This window comes from Diabrotica virgifera, chromosome 5, assembly GCF_917563875.1.
Source record: "Diabrotica virgifera virgifera chromosome 5, PGI_DIABVI_V3a".
NCBI lineage: Eukaryota > Metazoa > Arthropoda > Insecta > Coleoptera > Chrysomelidae > Diabrotica > Diabrotica virgifera.
Genome location: NC_065447.1, coordinates 44932968 through 44953479, shown reverse-complemented (window position 1 = coordinate 44953479; position 20512 = coordinate 44932968). Strand labels below are relative to the sequence as shown.

Below are 20512 nucleotides of genomic sequence, written 5' to 3'. Positions count from 1 at the left end.
ATATTCAAACCTTTTTGAGCTTGTGTTTCGATACGTTTAATATTTTCAATCCAGTTAAGTCGATTATTGAATATTGTCCCTCAATATTTAATTGATTCTCTAATAGGAATTATCTCTCCCTCTATTTTTAGCGGAATAATATTGGTGATGTTTTTCTTTTTGTTAAAGATTACTGCAGAGGATTTACCATGGGACAAGGGTAGTTTATTTCCTGTTAACCATTGAGTTATGTGAGTAAGACATATACTAGTTAATCTTATAAGATTATTTATATCTTCAGTAACTGTTATGAGGGCTAGATCATCTGCATATTGAATTAGCCTGAAATTAGATGGAATAATGTCATGTAGCGCTTTGGTATATATGTTGAATAGTAGTGGGCTCAGGGGCGATCCCTGAGCCAGCCCTTTATCAGTGATGTTGGGTCCAATTATGTGGTATTCCCTATCTCGGATATAAATATTTCTGGTATTTAACAATTCAAAAATTAGGTTATTATAGTATTTTTACTACAAAAGCGATATTACGTAGGTCAAAATTTTTGACGTAAGAGAACTGTCAGAACATTAGAATGTGACTTTTCATTATTGCCATGTTTATAATAAACATGGCAATAATGAAAAGTCACATTCTAATGTTTTGACAGTTCTTTTACGTCAAAAATTTTGACCTACGTAATATCGCTTTTGTAGTAAAAATACTATATATGTATATGGTATTTTTAAATCCACCATTTTTCTATATAAAAGTCTAATAGATTTTGAATAATAATTTTGCAATCTAATTTTTTTTTTAAAAAGTTCAAATTTTTTATAAATTTTTCTGAACAAAAAGTAGACCCTTTAGAAATTTGCTACTTTTTTAGCTTATAAAGAGCCGTTCTACCGATCTAATACACTTTACAGAATTAAAATCGGATTATTTCCGATTTATTAAAATTTATATAAATTTTTGGCTTCTAAACAAATGCGGTGAGGACGTTTTAGTTGGAATAAATTCATTTTCTCGAGAATGGACGACTTTAAAGGTAAATCCCGAAATAGGTCGATTTTTATTTTTGAATTATAATAATTCTTGGCATATATATCATACTAATGACGTCATCCATCGATGATTTTCAAATGAGAATAGGGGTCGTGTGATAGCTCATTATTTAATTCTCAATTCACTAATATAAACATTAACATAATTATTTATACAGGGTGCGCAAAAACATTTTTTAAATTAAATTAATTGAGACAAAAAGAAGAATGTATATAATTTTAACTATTTATAATGGGAAATAAGCCACAATATTATTAAAAAATGATTTTTATTAACGTTTCGACGCCCAAATCGGGTGCCGTTGTCAAAATACAAAATACTACTAACATAAACAAAAATGTTGTTGCTTAGTAAAAAAATTCTTCTAATAATTTATTTAATTTGACTCATTTATATCGGCAATTCAGATACATATGATACATTTTAAAGTAGAAGACAGAATGATATTGCCAATATTTATGAGTTGCGTTCCTGGGACGACTTTACTGAAAGATAGTTCATTCGATTACATGAAATCAACCCCAACTCAAGAATATCCGTCACAAAAAATCATAGCATGTGATCTGTCTTTAAAAAGACAACCACATGCAACGGTGACATTCAATTTCTCGCGTTAGAGATCTCATAGTAAATCACGAGGGAAAACCAGGAAAAACCTCGTGATACTATCCCGACATCGTAAGTATTTGGTCTTACATTTAATTTACTCTCAAAATTAATACCAAATTGTGACTTTACTATAATTTTGTTTAAATTATAAATAATATCACTAATACATGGATATATAAGTAATACTAAAATATAAAATATGTACTAACTCGACTATTGACTTACTAATTGTGGTATTTTCTTTCTATTGACTTCCTCTTTCAGTATGGGTATCCACATCCTACTGCATTCCACCGAGGAATTTGCGACACAATTGGTTTTGTTTAGCATAATTAGAGCCGCTTCTTTGTTTTTTCTCTTTTTACTATCTGTTTCTTTCAGGACTATACTTGAATCTCTCCACTGAACTCTATGTTCATTATCCCATGCGTGTTGACATATTTGAGATCTATCAAATTCTCTATTTTTAATATAAGATTGATGTTTACTTGTTCTAACGTTTAATGGTCTTGATGTTTCCCCTATATAAAACTGTTCGCATTCACAAGGTATTTTATAAATACAATTCTTTGTCCTTTCTTGTTCATTGTTAGGTTTAGTTTTAGATAAAATAGATCCCAATGTGTTGGTTGTTTTGAATGTTGTTGAAATGTTGAATTTATTTCCTATTGTTTTAAGTTTTTAAGTCACCACATTTTTATGGAGTGCCGAAAATTCATAAAGCGAACATACCACTTAGACCCATTTGCAGTACCATCAGTTCTCCTTGTAGTGAATTATCAAAATTTTTATTAAACATTATAAAACCATTTGCTAATAATGATGACACATTTATAAAAAATACAAAACATTTTTTAAACAAATTATCAACTATTGAGTTTAATCCAAATAATATTTTAGTAAGTTTTGACATAAACAGTTTATTTACAAATGTGCCATTAGATAAAACTTTAAACATAATCAAAACGAAATTAGAGAATGATGATACATTGACAACTAGGACAAAACTAAATGTATCAGCTATAATGGAGTTATTGACATTATGTACTAATAATACCTATTTTAAACTAAATAATGAATTTTATAGACAAAATTTTGGTCTAGCAATGGGCTCCTCTTTATCTCCATTATTGGCTAATATATTTATAGTCTGGGCTGACTATCGGAGAATAGGCCATTTTTGGGAAAAGTTATTTACCAGCAATTTTATTGCTGGAATCGAATCTTATGATTGTATATATTAATAATATAGATATGCAAAGTCCGCATATAGTGTGCTACTTTTTTTATAAACAAAATGGCGCCCGAAAATCGTCTTTTTTTCAATTTTTGCTCTATAACTCCAAAGATTTTAACTTTAGACCAAAAATACCCAATTAAAAATTAATCACAATTAAATTCTGCATAGAGACTTGTTTTTTCCGATTTACTTCGACGAAAACTTTCCCCGGAAAAAGCGGGGTTTTCCAACAAAATCTTTAATTTCAACTAAACTTTTAGATACGTAGTTGTTAATCAATACTTAAATAACTTGGTAGCTTAAAAGCCCCTTCCGTATCTATTATAATTCCAGAAGCCTATGGAAATTGAGTGAACAGTTTAGCAACAATTGAAATGTAAATTAAAAATTTACGGTCGCTATAATAACGACAATAATTAAGATGCATTAGAATAACTATGATTTTTTCATAAAAAGACACTATACCTATCTAATGTACTTTACAGAATTGAAATTGGACTATTTAAGCGGCCTCAGCAATATTTTAAAACCATAAACAATTTTTTGGCTTATAAACAAATAGAATATCTCCGGAAATATTAAACTAAATTAAATTATGAAAACGGTATTCGAAAGACAGCGGCAGGACGCTTCTTCTAAAAGAAGAAACTTTAATTATGATGAGAGGTTCCTGAGATACAATCGGTCAAAGTTGACCGAAATTTACGCCAAAGATATAAACAATAGGATTAAAATTTTTAAACCATCACCTTTTCGTTTTTGTCCTCTTTCTCCACACCAATTTTCATATCTTTAAAGTCCTCATAACATATATTATTATAATAAAAACTATCAATAATACGTGTGAAAATTGCCAAAAATAGCAAAATTCCAATCAAAAATTAGGTTGGAGAAAATGTAACCCTCAAAGTCCAAAATCGGTATACGTTAAAAAAAATGCATTTTCTCGGCTTCCCATGGAACAATTTCCTTCATTCTTTTTTTATTCCCAAGTAACTCGAGTAGAGCCATCGAACTAACGCATTATTAAATGTCAAAATTGCTTTTGTTTTGTTATAATAAATTAATTTATTTATTATAACACAATATTTTAATTTCTTTAAATAAAAATTGTTTAAATAATTATACAGCTTTCAAATGAGAATATTTATGTTTTTAACTTTAAAAGGTACACTTGTAGTAAGTTTATCTAAAAAAAACCTACAACTGGAAAAAATATGTAATTTTCTGTTCTTATAAATAATTTAATCTATTATAACAAAAAAAAAAAGCAAGTTTAACATTTAATAATGCGTTAGTTCGATGGCTCTACTCGAGTTATTATGGAACAAAAAAAGAATGAAGGAAATTGCTCCATGGGAAGCCGAGAAAATGCATTTTGTTAACGTATACCGATTTTGAACTTTGAGGGTTACATTTTATCCAACCTAATTTTTGATTGGAATTTTGCTATTTTTGGCAATTTTCACACGTATTATCGATAGTTTTATTATAATAATATATGTTATGAGGATTTTAAAGATATGAGAATTGGTGTGGAGAAAGAGAACAAAAATAAAAAGGTGATGGTTTGAAAATTATGATCCTATTGTTTATATCTTTGCCGTAAATTTCGGTCAACTTTGACCGGTTGTATCTCAGGAACCACTGGTCATAATTAAACGTTTTTTCTTTTAAAAGAAGCGTCCTGCTGTCTTTCGAATACCGTTTTCACAATTTAATTTAGTTTAATATTTCCCGAGATATTCTATTTGTTTTCAAACCAAAAAATTGTTTATAATTTTAAAATATTCCTGAGGCCGCTTAAATAGTCCAATTTCAATTCTGTAAAGTACATTAGATAGGTATAGTGTCTTTTTATGAAAAAATCATAGTTATTCTTATGCACCATAATTATTGTCGTTATTATAGCGACCGTAAATTTTTAATTAACATTTTAATTGTTGCTAAACTGTTCATTCAATTTCCATAGACTTCTGGAATTGTAATACATACGGAAAGGGCTTTTACGTTACCGAGTTATTTAATTATTGATTAACAATTACTTATCTAAAAGTTTAGTTGAAAATTAAAGATTTTGTTGGAAATACCCGCTTTTTCCGGGAAAAGTTTTCGTCGAAGTAAATCGAAAAAAACACGTCTCTATGCAGAATTTAATTGCAGTGAATTTTTATTTGGGTGTTTTTGTTCTAAAGTTAAAATCTTTGGAGTTATAGAGTGAAAATTGAAAAAAACACGATTTTCGGGCACCATTTTGTTTATAAAACAAGTAGCACACTATCTGCGGACTTTGCATATCTATATTATTAATACATACAATAATAAGATTCGATAATAAGATTCGAACTTTTTCTTGTACTTTGCTAATTAGCCCAGAGTATTATGGAGGATTTCGAAACTAATATCATTTTTAAACAAAATTTAAAACCCACTGTATGGTGGAGATATGTAGATGATGTGTTTTCAATATGGCCTCATAGATCAGAATTGTTGGATACATTCCTGAATATTATAAACGATCAAGAAGAAACAATAAAATTTACAATGGAAAAGGAATATAATAACTCCCTGCCTTTCCTCGATGTTTTAGTCTCAAAGAAGGATGCTGGATATGAGACTCAAGTGTATAGAAAACCAACACATACCAACAGATATCTCAATTACAAATCAAATCACAACATCAACGTTAAAAAGGGAATCATAAAATCCTTTTATGATAGAGCCAAAATTACTTGTTCTAACGAAAATTCATTTTTAGAAGAAAAACCATTCTTAACATCTGTTTTATTAAAAAATGATTATCCTTTATCGTTTATAAATAAGGAATTGTCAAGATTGGATCGAATGGAACAGAACAACATAGAACGTGATTCTACAACATTCACAAAAAGCAATACGAGGAAAATATCAATACCATACATAAAAGGACTATCCGAGAAACTTAAAACAATAGGAAATAAATTCAACATTTCAACAACATTCAAAACAATCAACACATTGAGATCTATTCTACCTAAAACTAAACCTAACAATGAACAAGAAAGGACAAAGAATTGTATTTATAAAATACCTTGTGAATGCGAACAGTTTTATATAGGTGTAACATCAAGATCATTAAACGTTAGAATAAGTGAACATCAATCTTATATTAAAAATAGAGAATTTGATAGATCTCAAATATGTCAACACGCATGGGATAATGAACATAGAGTTCAGTGGAGAGATTCAAGTATATTCCTGAAAGAAACAGATAGTAAAAAGAGAAAAATTAAAGATGCGGCTCTAATTATGCTAAACGAAACCAATTGTGTCGCAAATTCCTCGGTGGAATGCAGTAGGATGTGGATACCCATACTGAAAGAAGAAGTAAATAGAAAGAAAACATTCTAAGGGACTTTCGGCCTTCAATAATAATTTAATCTTTCATTCTCCATTTAAATTTTTTAAAAATATTTATTAGTATTTTCAGGATTTGAAAAAAATAGACATTATGTCCGTGGTGATATTTTCAAAATCGAATAATCGCTACTTTGTCATACAACGCACTGAGTCAAATAGAATATGATAACAAGACAGTGACTATTTTAAATATTTGACATGCCATCGGGAATATTTTGAGCTGTTGATTAAATTATTGATAGTATATTTGATAAATAATTGATTTAAAACGTGAACTTAATAAAAAGTTAATTGTGTGTTATTTATGGACGATCCAAGCAGATAATTGACCAGGATATATTCTTTGATCCAAGTATTTTGTTGTTAAAGATGTTCAAAATTGTAAAAAATTCACTTTAACACTTTTCCTCTGTTCTTGATTGAGTGTTAGTTTTTGTTGTACAGTATATAAATTATTACAATCACTGAATACATAATAAGTGAGAAAAATATCATATTTATTATAGTCCTCTCGCCAGAGGGGGGTACAACGGCCTCCTTAATTTGTAGCGTTTGAAAAAACTCCAACATTAATTTAAAATCCCAATTCCCAAAAAGAATGTCCATTTTTTTAATTTATTTTGTGAAATTGAATATCCCAAGCCGACCCTGTACACAGCCATGAAGTATTTATTTATTTATTTATTTATTTATTTATTTACGGGCGAACCCATTTTACAAATTTAGTACAATTTTAAAACAAGTATGATTAAAACAAAATAAAACATTTATAAGCTAAAAATTACAAGACAATTAAACATATAAGTACACAGACATAATATAAATAATAAACATAAAAAGTAGTTACCTACATCTGATAATAAGCGTCGTCAAGTGATATTTGACAATACGGCCTTGAATCTGTTTAAGCTGTAGGAAAAGTCGAGTTCCTGAAATTGATTTGCAATTCTTTGGCTTCGAGATAAGAACGAATAATGAGCATAATTTGTTCTATGCATTGGTACAGAAAATGAAACCAATTGTCTTGTCTGGCGGTTCGGAACTGCAAAATCAATTTTGGCTAACATATCTGGGCAGTCGATTTGTGAGTTAACCAGCTTAAATAATAGAATTAAGTCGTGATGTAATCGACGGCTTTTTAAAGTAGTAATATTTAACATCTGTAAAATATCGTCATAATGCATATACTGGCCAAGTTTAAACGCAACATGTCTAAGGAACTTATGTTGCACACACTCAATTTTATCACTATACAACTGATAATATGGAGACCACACCGAAGAGCAATATTCCAGATGAGGTCTAACTAACGAACAATATAGAATCTTTAATGGTTGGATGGACGTAAAATCAGAAGTAACTCGTTTGATATATCCAAGAAGCCTCAAAGATTTGTTAATGATGGTTTTAAAGTGCTCATGGAAAGTTAGTGAGGTATCTAGCCATATTCCAAGATCTTTGATAACAGTTTGTGATGAAAGAACAGATGTATTAATACTGTAATCATATAGTAAAGGGTTATTGGTTCGATAAAAACGCATGACATGACACTTACTTGTATTCAGTTCCATACCATTATTGATGCACCAACTTTGAAGTTTAGTCAAATCGTCTTGCAATTTTTCAGCATCTTCACTTGACCTTATTACAGAAAATACCTTTAAATCATCAGCAAATAGGAGTACCACACCATGGTGAAAACTTTTAACTATATCATTAATAAACAGATTAAACAATAAAGGTCCCAAGTGGGATCCTTGTGGTACGCCAGAAGTTACAGAAATTTCATTGGATTTAATACTGTTAAAACGTACAATTTGTTTTCTATTGGAAATATAATCTGTAAACCATTTTAGTAACGATCCAGTGATACCAAAACTTTCAAGTTTAGTTAATAGGAGCTCATGATTAACTCTGTCAAATGCTTTTGATAAGTCTGTATAAATAGCATCAACTTGATGACCTGCCTCCATTGCTTGTGTTATATAACTAATAAAATATAGAAGGTTGACTTCTGTAGATCTACCACTGCAAAATCCATATTGTTGAGACGCTATTTTGTGCCTAAATACTAATGATAGATGTTCTGTTAATATGGCTTCAAACAGTTTGGGAATGGTGCTTAATATAGATATAGGACGATATTCTCCTTTTCATGAACATTTTTCAGTGCGTCACAAATTATAGAAAAAAAGGTAAGTCCGTGATAATACACATTTATGACATTTATTCTAACGTGACATTTTAGTTAAATCTGACAGTTGTCAAATTTTATTTTAAATTTGGAATAAAACCAAATCAATTGTGTCTATTGCATTTATAAAATGGTATTTTCTTTCATTTGTATAGTCTTATAAATTGTACAGATTATATTGATAATATTATTATTTTATTTAATAAATAATTCTTTTTTGATTATGGCGCCATCTATCGACAACTAGAATAATCACCGAACTAAAATAATTACCAAATTATTCACAGACGTGCCTTTTTTTCTGTCACATACAATTTAATGCGTTAGAGAGAAATCGAAAAACTGTGACGCACTGAAAGATGATCATGAGAAAAAGAATAGTTCTTTATATCATGCTTATTACCGCTTTTATAAATTGGTGTTATATAACTCAATTTCCAGTAACTTGGGAATTGACCTGATGATAATGACTCATTAAATATATAATATAAGGGACGAGCTAATACAAAACTACAGTATTTCAATAAGATAGGAGGTACTGCATCAGGACCTGGACCTTTCCGTGGTTTCAGATTAGTTAGATGTTGATAGACTTCGGAGATGCTAACAGAATAATTAGAAACAATCTGATCACTATCAGTTACGAGTATTTGATGTTGAGTTATATTGTCCTTACGATACACGGATAGGAAATGAGAAGCAAACAGATTGGCAGATTCATACGTAGAATTGGACCTAACATTATCAAGGAACATTTCAGAAGGTAGAGAATTCTGGTCCTTTTTGGCATTTGCAAATTTCCAAAACAACCTACTGTCAGCCTGTATAGAACACTGGGCATCAGTCACAAACTGATTATAGCATTGTTTAGAGAGTACTTTACACTGAGATCTAAGACACGAAAATTTGTCGTAACTGTCTAAATTCAACAGTGTCTTGTCTTCTTGGTGTGCCATTTTTTTTCGTATAACTAGTTCCCGTAATTCAGGTGTAAACCACGGAGGAAATTTCTTAGCAGAATTTTTTTTGATGGGGACATGAATCTCGATTATTGAATATAAGACATCGTAAAATATATTAATCATTTCATCTAAAGACTTACCCAACAGCAAATCATCCCACAAAACTGCACCTAAACAATCATTAATAACCTCAAAGTTTGCATTTTTGAAATCGTAATAATATTGTTCAGGAATGTTATCAGTGTTAGTATTTTTAAATCTTAAAGAAGTTACAAGTGGAGGGTGGTGATTATCGGGGGTAATGAGATCATCTATTGATTTTGAGACTATGAGAAGACTTTGAGAAAATACTAAATCCAATAGAACACCTCTCTCATTCACAATATTCGAGCACTGAAAAAGATTATTGAATGCAACCATATTTGATAATAAATCAATGGCATTAGTTTCAAGAAGATTAGCTTGTACATTAGGTGTAGCTACAGATGCCAGATTATTCATTCGCCAGTGACAATTAGGAACATTAAAATCGCCAAATATATGAAAACAAGCTTTAGAATATTCTTCGGTAAGTGTGTCTACATCCTGACAAAATGTTTCAAATACATCTAATGATGCCTTTGGCGGTATATAAACACTACCTATCACTTGAGGACAATTATTACCAACTACAACAAACAAGTTTTCAATAGTTCGAGAAGTGTCTAACTGACGGCTTGTGAGGGACTTGTGAACTGCAATCAAAACTCCACCGCCTCTTTGTAAGGTACTCGTATCTGCGGAACGATCTCTTCTGTATACATTATAGTCATCATAGTCATCGCATATTGCATAACATTTCAATGTGTTACTATTTGTAAGAAATGGCTGATGCGTAGAAGAACTTTCTAGAAGAAATGTTGAACTGAAAGTTGAGTTCTTGTCAACTAAGCATCCCTAAGGATCAAAATCGCTCGGTACTTCCGTCGTTCTTTTCCCCTGTAGTAGCTTCAGAGCGAAGCGCAAATTAGTCCAGCTTTACGTCCCAAGGTGATAGCATCTCCTCGGCTGGTACTCGCTCGAAGTAGGGCGTAGTCCCTTTGTTCCCCGCCGGTAAAATGTAGAATGGTCGCTGTGAAGATCTGAATGTGTGGTGAGTGCTCTGAGAGGATTTTTTTCCACATATAGTGATGGATTTAATGGAAAATCGAAGCCTCTTGAGAGTCAAACACGCAGTTCTACAAACCGGCATTGTTGCCCATTTTTTCCTGTGTTATGTATGATGGTCAAGCCCTGATTTCATCGAAGAAATGTCGTTCCTGTTCCGTGATGTTTTGTTTCCAGTTCCCAGAAATGAAGTCTCCAAGTCCCCATTTGTCCTGAAATTGAAGAAAGAAGCCATGTCCTCCCCCTGCCCCCTGCCTCAGTTCGATGACCCTGTTTGTTGATGAACCCCTCCCTTGTAGTTTGTGACTGTGACGAAGTTTTTTTTGTTTTTAAGGTATGATACGTTTTTTTAATTTTACTAAATTTCAAGTGGATAAATTGCTGGTAAATAATTGTATAAAGAAATTTGCTTTCATAATGGTAAAAAAAAGGCACTGACTTATGACATTTGACAGCTACGTCAAATCTTGTGTTGAAATAAATAGGTCAAATTTTATTTGACATATACTGCCCAACAAGTTCAATTGTAATTGTTTTGTTTGTAATCATTGTTTTTGTAGTAAAATTTTGAATAAACCTGGTAAGAGTTTAAAGTTTTGAATAAACGTTTTGTAAGTGTATCTACCATTTTATTTCTGTAACCTTGTTTTGGAAAAATTTTAACTAAATTCTAATGCAACTGTGTGTAAGTTTTAGAATAAAGAAAGAAATGGCATAGAAGCCAACAGATGCTGCCCAGTATAACCCCAACGAGGAATCTGAGAGGAATGTCCCCCCATTGGTACCCGTAAGTGAGAGAAATGTCCAGTAAGTACTCGTATATGAATCAGAGGATTTGTTTCGAACGGCGTCCTGTTTTTTAAATAGTAGAAAGATCCTCTAGTCTGAGTAAGTACCCTTTGTATTTGGTTATGGTAGTTTAGTCATCTTAACACCCCTTCACCCTCCCTAACGAATCTACGACCTAGCTCCCGCACAACAAATGAGCTGCCGTCCCGCAACGAGGCTTTATGTGTCTGCTTCTTCTTCTTTAGCCCCATTCTTACCCCCCAGTATCTCTATAGATAGTCTTTCCTTGTTCCCATATGAGCAGACATGTAAAACGCTTCAAATTCAGATGGACTTACCCAAGTTTTTTTGTGTATTTTGACCAGTAGAACACGAATTTTTTGGGTAACAGTTGATCCGAATGTCGATAAGTTTGTTATAAACAAAGAACTTGAGGAATTACATAACAGCGATTTTTTCCAAAACAAAACATTTTGTTGTATTTTTTGGGTGATTCTCAGCAAAAAATGGTTTTACAAGTTTTTTCGTAGGATGCATAGTTTTAGAGATAAACGCGGTTGAACTTTCAAAAAATCGAAAAAGTGCAATTTTTGAACCCGAAAACTAAAAAATAAAATAGCAATTCTACTTACTGCATTTGAAAATTCAAGTCAAATTATATCGGTCTTGATTATTTGCATTGCTAAAAATTAAGTTTTTATTTGTTAAACAAAGCCAAAAACACATAGTGTTTCCCGTGCCAATGCATGCGTTTTAATGTACGTAATCTACGTAGAAATTGTCTGTATGGGCCTACTTGTTCGATTTCAAATGGGAAATGCATTGAAAACATCATTCAATCACTATGTGTTTATAGCTTTGTTTAAAAATAAAAAAATTAATTTTCAGCAATGAAAGTATTCAAAACCGATAGAATTTGACTTGAACTTTCAAATGCAGTAATCAGAATTGCTATTTTATTTTTCAATCAAAAGTTATTCGGGTTCAAAAATTTCAATTTTTCGATTTTTTGAAAGTTCAACCGCGTTTATGTCGAAAACTATGCATCCTACGAAAAAAATTGTAAAAACATTTTTTGCTTAGAATGACCCAAAAAGTACAAAACAATGTTTTGTTTTACGAAAAATCGTTGTTATGTGATTCCTCAAGTTCTTGGTTTATAACAATCTTATCGACATCCGGATCGACTGTTACCCAAAAAATTCGTGTTCTACGGGTCAAAATACATAAAAAAAAACTTGGGTTATAATCCGGTCAACTTAGACATCAAAATGCTTGGCAAATAACAAAAATTGCCGGAGAGCCAAATTTTGGTGGAGAGCTAGAGTATACCATAACAAATGAAGTTTAAAAAGTCTCCATCGATCCCATGTGTGCGTCAAAAGTTATTCGGGGTCAAAGGTCATAATTTGAGATTTTTTGGATTTTTTTCGAAAACGGTACATTTTATCAAAAAAAACCTCAAACCAAAGTTGTATATTTTAACATTCTCTACAACAGTTGTCCTTACAATTTTTTTCCTAGGAGTTACCTTTCCTGAGATATCGCGATTTTAAAAGTTACTTTATACATTATATGCACATATAAGCCACGTATACATATGTGGCCCTTAAGACAAGTGTAAATGCCTATTTGTGTCTCTTTTATATAGTATATTATACTATTCTGAAAATATTTCTTCAAAAGGTAATCAGTCCCAAACTGAATTTCCTCTATCCACGTGGCCTTGAAAAACATTTGGCTATAGGTACCATTGTTTAAAAAAGAACAGATTTTCTATTATAGGCAATGGCTACATGGTCCAAGAGCTGTGAGACATTTTTGAGTAGGTATTTTAGGCAACCTGAAAATTTTTCAGGTGACTCTTCCATGATAGCCTAATACAAAAATTCCGGTCTGGCTGGAGGGTAGCGGTTATTTTCCCCAAAAATCCCCCCCAAAGTTAAAAAAAAAGGGTAAAAATTGTTATTACAAAAAATATCATTGACGTGACTTTAAAGTAAATTTAAATATTCAAATATAAAGAAAATAAACAGGCCAGGCGATTTGAGGGCGATTTTAACTCTGCAAGATACTTGCATGGGCGCCCCAGGATTATTTTCAGGGAATGCATCTGAACTTCAGAAGATTTCATCTGAATCTGTACATACTTTTAACGAGTATAAAATATACAACTATACATGCAAAGCTATGCACATTCCTTCCGGACAGGGAAGTACAATTATTATTTTGACAGGGTATTTTTTAATATCAAAAATAAATATTCTAAAAAAGACAGAATTTTTTTTGGTGAAATTTTCCAACTGCTATGTGATCAAACAAATTACGCGTACATATAAATGAAAAGCGCTATAGGTAAGCAGCAGTGTGAGAAAGAGCGTATACCGATAGCTGTTTGCGTTCTCTGTTGTACCTGAGCGAGTTCGTTCGCTCTAGAAAAATCACGTGACCTGGCGATCCCATGTTGTTGTGCCTCGAAACGTTAGAGTAATTATTATATATTATAGTTTTTTAAGTACAAAAGACAGATTTATTATTATAAATATATAGGTAGAAAAGTATAAAAGTATAAACTAAATTAATTCTGTGTCCGAATCCTGTACTTCTTCTTCAAACTCCTCATCTGAGCTTAAATATTCACTGTCTTCTTCTTCGTCAGACCCCCCTCGAGACGAGACTCAGATTCCTCTTCTACATGATCTGTAGATACTTGTAATATGTATTTAGAATTAATTAAAAATTAATTAGCGATAATTTAATTGAATTACTACGCATTCTCCTCTGTCCTTTTATACGGAGTCGAAGCCTGGACAATCACGGGCGCATCTGAAGAAAGACTTGCCTTTGTTGAGATGTGCTGTTATTGATTAATGTAAAAAATATCATGAACACAACACGTAACAAACACGGAAACATTAAGAAAGATGAAAAGGCAAAAGAAATACTCAACACTATAAAGGAAAGAAAAATGAGCCAAAATAAATATTCATTCTCTTCTTCTTCGTCAGACTCCCCTCGAGACTCAGATTCCTCTTCTACCTGATCTGTAAATAGTTGTAAATATGTATTTAGAATTAATTAAAAACTAATGTATAACTAATACTTAATACTTTTCCTTATATTATAAATTACATCACGTTTTTTATTTCTTAGTATATGACCAAAGTAGCTCATTTTTCTTTCCTTCATAGTGTTGAGTATTTTTTTGACTTTTTATCTTTATTAATATTTCCGTGTTTGTTACGTGTTGCGTCCATATTTTTTACATTATTCGATAACACCACATCTCAACAATGGCAAGTCTATCTTCAGATGCGCCCGTGATTCTCCAGGCTTCGACTCCGTATAAAAGGACAGAGAATACGTAGCAACTCAATTAATTAATCACTAATTAATTTTTAATTAATAAGAAGACAGTGAATATTTAAGCTCAGATGAGGAGTTTGAAGAAGAAGTACAAGATTCGGACACAGAATCAATTTAGTTTATACTTTTATACTTTTCTACCTATATCTTTATAATAATAAATCTGTCTTTTTCTATCATATTTGCAAAATCTATTGTATAGTACGTATTATTTTCCTTTAATTAAGAAAAAGTTACTTAAAAAACTATAATATATAATAATTATTCTGACGTTTCGAGGCACAACAACATGGGATCGCCAGGTCACGTGATTTTTCTCGAGCGAACGGACTCGCTCAGGTACAACAGAGGACGCAAACAGCTATCGGTATACGCTCTTTCTCACACTCCTGTTTACCTATAGCGCTTTTCATTTATATGCACGCGTAATTTGTTCGATCACATGGCAGTTGGAAAATTTCACCAAAAGAAACCTGTCTTTTTAGAATATTTATTTTTAATATTAAAAAATACCCTGTCAAAATAATAATTGTACTTCCCTGTCCTGAAGGAATGTACATAGCTTTGAATGTATAGTTGTATATTTTATACTCGTTAATAGTATGTACAGATTCAGATGAAATCTTCTGAAGTTCAGATGCATCCCCTGAAAATAATCCTGGGGCGCCCATGCAAGTATCTTGCAGAGTTAAAATCGCCCTCAAATCGCCTGGCCTGTTTATTTTCTTTATATTTGAATATTTAAATTTACTTTAAAGTCACGTCAATGATATTTTGTGTAATAACAATTTTTACCCTTTTTGTAACTTTGGGGGGGAGTTTTGGGGAAAGTAACCGCTACCCTCCAGCCAGACCGGCATTTTTGTATTAGGCTATCATGGAAGAGTTACCTGAAAAATTTTCAGGTTGCCTAAAATACCTACTCAAAAATGTCTCACAGCTCTTATACTAACAGTATTGTCCGTAGGTCTGGTTCATAATATTATCTGTTTCTCTGGTATAAGTGTGATAAGTAAATGGGTTTACGGAATGCATGCAATGAATATTGTGTGTGAGGGGTTGCAAGTTCTTGCTAATGTTCGAATGGACACAACAGATCAGCATGTAGATGCAAGTGACTCGCGGCTCATAAAAGATGCTAAAGATATTAAAAAACTTCTAGACTGGTTTTCTTCACATGATCCTTTTCCTAAAATTAATAAAATCATTGCTTCTGGAGTTGTTGGTGATGATAAGATTAATTGCCATAAAGCTCGTGAAGTTGGGATTGCTTCATGGCTAAAATGACAGGTGAAACATTTAATAATATAAAATTAAAACGCCCTGAAAACGTACTCCCTCTTTTAGCTGCGAGTAGCACCGTGAATGTTCACGAAGAAGAAGTAGCTATAGATCCTGTATTATTATTTCAACGCATGAGTATCACTGAACCTTTTGAGGATGAGATTGAAAAATTTTTTGAGTATGAATTGGCTCCTTACCCCTTATCACTTTTCGATGCAGCTGGAATGCGTAAAACAACAAAGTCAGCAATTTATGATTGCTTTGAATCAGTCAATACTGAGGTTGATCGTAGAAACGCTACTTACATTATTGATGGAGGGTACCTACTACATCACGTTGTGTGGGATCGAGAAGAAACCTTTAGCGTTATTTTTGATAAATATGTTCAGTATCTACGCAGATATTACGGGCTTACAGAGTGACAGTGGTATTTGACGGCTACAATGACTCGACAAAGAATATTAAAGCTGCAGAACAACGTCGTCGAACTACAAAAACATCATCGGATTCCGAGATTATCTTTGATGAGAATATAACAGTTCCAGCGAATCAACAACAATTTTTCGCCAACATTAATAATAAATCTCGTTTCATTTCCATGTTAACTGACAAGTTACCAGCTGCGAATATTGAAGTGAAGCAAGCTAAAAATGACGCAGATGTCCTTATAATTGAGACAGCAATTGAAAAATTTAAGGCAAGAAACACAACAATTGTAGTTGGTGAAGATGTTGATTTGTTGGTACTGATTACTGCAAGGACTCCAGTAGATAAATTTATTTATTTTCTGAAACTTGGGAAATAATAATAGCGTCATTTCTACAAAATTTAAGACCCTCTAGATCCTCTACCTTCCTTTAAGTGAATAGTTAGTGTGGAATCAATAGTTCTAAAAACACACCCCTATTAATCGACACTTACAATAATTATTACCACGTAGAGCATGACCTCATTGGCTACATAATTTTAAAATATATGTAATTTTTGACAGGTCAAATTATACACCACATAGATTGGTTAAACTATCAAAGAAGATTTAAAAAACATATTGCTGACCTGCGTAATTTGTCGACTTCGGTATTAACATCAGTAGGTATATTTAGATCACCGGTGAGTCTGTAGTAAAATTTGTTTCATATAATATAATAATGCACATTTCAATATCAGTAAAATTGGCTACAACTGTACTTTTTTAGTAGCGAATCATTAAAAAATTACTTACCGGTGAAGTTACTGTTGATGCCAAACTTGCACCAGTCCTATTGTAAGATTCTTCTAATGCGATCCAGTTTTTAGTAGCCCCTTTGATAGGCACTAATGAATAAGTCTTTTCAAAAACAGTATTGCTATGTATAGGACAATCGTGTTTAGCATTGTGTAATGCGACGACGTTCTTAAATTTTCCGTTGGAAAACATACAGACGTCTACATGCTGTACAATGAATACCTAAAAAAATAACGTATTGTTAAGCCAAGATAAAATTTGTTAAGACAAAATAAATAGTTGATTTGTTGTTTAACAGAGTTAAATAGTTAAAGAGAAAATATGATACTACTGTAAAGTAGGTGGGTGAGTTTAAATACCTGCGAGCTATACTAACTAGGGAAGGTCTGGGAAAAATAGAAATTCGAAGAAGGATAGAGCAAAGCAGAAAAGCAATAGGGTGCTTAAATACCTTTTGGTGGGATAAAAGGCCTTCATGGTGTCAGTTCATGGAAAGGCCTTCATGGTGTCAGTTACGATGTATTAGAGTAAGGTATGGACGTTAAAAGTAGAGTCCAGAAGACGAATCAATGCAGTAGAAATGGACTACTTGCGCCGAAGTGCTGGAGTTTCAAGATAGAACAGAGTGCGTAACGAGGAAACCCGAAGACGAATGCATACCCAAGACACTGCAGTGGACAGAATAGAGCGGAAGAGCTTAAAGTGGTTTGGTCACGCGCTTCGAATGGATGAAGAGCGTTGGCCAAAAAATTATTAAGTTAACCCCCTGGAAATCCGCAGGTAAGAGAAAGAGGGGAAGACCAAGGCAATTCTGGAAAGAAAATATAAGAAAAGCTATGAAACATCGAGATATATAAATAGTTCAGTGTTCAATGGGTTGCATGTGAGAGTTCATTTTGAATGAAGTTAACAGCAGACGTACTCTAAATCATTTATTTTAACTTCCGACGACTGGTTTCGCTCTCTGAAATATGCAGAGCATCTTCAGGTCAACGGTTACAAGTCACTAAATGCTACAAATAAAAACCAGAGTTAGAATTTTGTCTGGTTGTAAAAGATGCTAAAGTTCCATAAGATTAAGCCAATATTGAACAACATACAGAAAAGTAGTTAATACAGCAGACAAATACATATTATGTATGTACACTCGGGGGCGGTAACAAACGTCCCCAAGTTCACAAACACATGCAGATGTATACCGTCTGTAATAATGCAATGATAACGTGTCGTACTTACATTCGGTTACAAGTAGCTACTTCCTGAGTATTCACTAACATGATATCTTGCTTAAGTTATGCTAACGGGATATGGTGGAATAGACGGAGAATGTTGTAAACGTTAACACGTTTAAGGAAATTGGAAATTCTTGAGGATGATGAGATAGTTGGTGAAAGACAACCAACAAATCTGTGCCTGTTATTTTGTTTGTAAAGTAGACTAAAGTGAATGTCATATATACAATTTTAATATGTGACGGTAAATGATTGTATTAGCAGTCATATAATAAAACAATAATGAATGTGAATTGATAGACAACAATGTAGGTACAAGAAACTGAGATATAATTTTATTTAAATTAAAACAAATGCAGTGCTCATGACCAGTTTTCACTTCCCACATTGTTTGTTGTATCGTCTTGTGTCCTGTGTGTTTTGTTTTAATTTTAATGTAGATTTTACTTATTTATTGACGAATTTTAAACACAATGTAGGTAACCCCCAAAATGTTTTATTATTATTTCGTTCCTTTATCTGATTCAACAGTTTATTAAAATTTCTTCACTGCTTATAACATTAAAACATAGTCTCAATTTACAATCAATTACTTTCAACTGAATTTTAATTCCTTTCTTTTCTTTTCTATTCCCCCCCTTTAATTTATATCTCAGTTTCTTGTACCTACATTGTTGTCTATCAATTTACATTTATTAAAAAGGGTTCAAAAGGGTTCAAGGCAGGTTTTGTTTATATTCGTTGTTTTCCTCGTAATTACATTTATTATTTTTTTATTATATGACTGCTAATACAATTATTTAGATACACTTTTTAAGCTTTCCGATTTTTCATCCCTTATGCGACCACTACTCCTCTAATAGGACATCAAGGAGTATTGACGTTAACAGTTTAGGTTACAGCTGTACGTCCACAGCTAACATACATATTAGATATCAACCCGTTTTGATCCAAAGGTTGTCAGCCTTACACTAACACATACATTAATAAATGAAAGTCTTTTAATAAATATAAATAAAAATATTTTAATAAATAGAAATAAAAATATTTAAAACCATCATATATTAAAATTATATATTTATATGACATTTACTTTAGTCTACTTCACAAACAAAATAACAGGCACAGATTTGTTGGTTGTCTTTCACCAACTATCTCATCACCCTCAAGAATTTCCAATTGCCATAAACGTGTTAACCTTTACAACATTCTCCGTCTATTCCACCATATCCCGTTAGCATAACTTAAGCAAGATATCATGTTAATGAATACTCAGGAAGTAGCTCCTTGTAACCGAATGTAAGTACGACACGTTATCATTGCATGATTACAGACGGTATACATCTGCATGTGTTTGTGAGCTTAGGGACGTTTTTTACCGCCCCGAGTGTACATGCATATGTATTTGTCTGCTGTCTTTACGACTTTTATGCATGTTGTTCAATATTGGCTTGATCTTATGGATCTTTAGCATCTTATACAACCAGACATTGTTCTAACTCTGGTTTTTATTTGTAGCATTTAGTTACTTGTAACCGTTGACCTGAAGATGCTCTGCATACTTTAGATAGCGAAACCGGTCGTCGGAAGTTACAATAAATGATTGAGAGTACGTCTGTTTTTTACTTCATTCAAATAGTTAAAAGCACAGAACATCAATAAGAAAACAAAAAATTTAACAGATAAAAATTGATTTGTCACAAAATATAAAGGACTTACAGTAATATCTCTTTGTGAGTGCCTCGTTCTAAGTGAGTACCCTGCTAATTCGCTTTAAGTTAAACTAACCAGCCTCTATGCAGAGAAATTGCCCACGGGATACAGGCTAGATCTTTAAAAAAAGGTTCAGGAAAATATGGAGGTAGCTAAAATGAAAATGATCCGGTAGATGTTGGGTAAAACTGGAAGGAACAACTTCAGAAACATGATTAGAGAAAGAGCCGCGGTGACTCTGACTACAGTCTCAATAAAAGATCAAGAACTAAGACTGCACTGTTTTTGTTACAAGGTATTAACATTAAG

At 32.2% G+C, this 20512-nt stretch overlaps 1 protein-coding gene across 3 annotated transcripts in view; it reads right to left on the bottom strand.

Annotated features, from left to right (window-relative positions):
- The window catches only part of LOC114326149 (beta-arrestin-1-like), a 1212937-nt gene that overhangs the window by 86193 nt on the left and 1106232 nt on the right, over nucleotides 1-20512 (bottom strand). For all 3 annotated transcript variants that reach the window (XM_050651410.1, XM_050651412.1, XM_050651411.1), the window contains exon 11: nucleotides 17256-17480. In XM_050651410.1, coding sequence (XP_050507367.1) covers nucleotides 17256-17480 — 225 coding nt within the window. The remainder of the gene's footprint in view (nucleotides 1-17255; nucleotides 17481-20512) is intronic.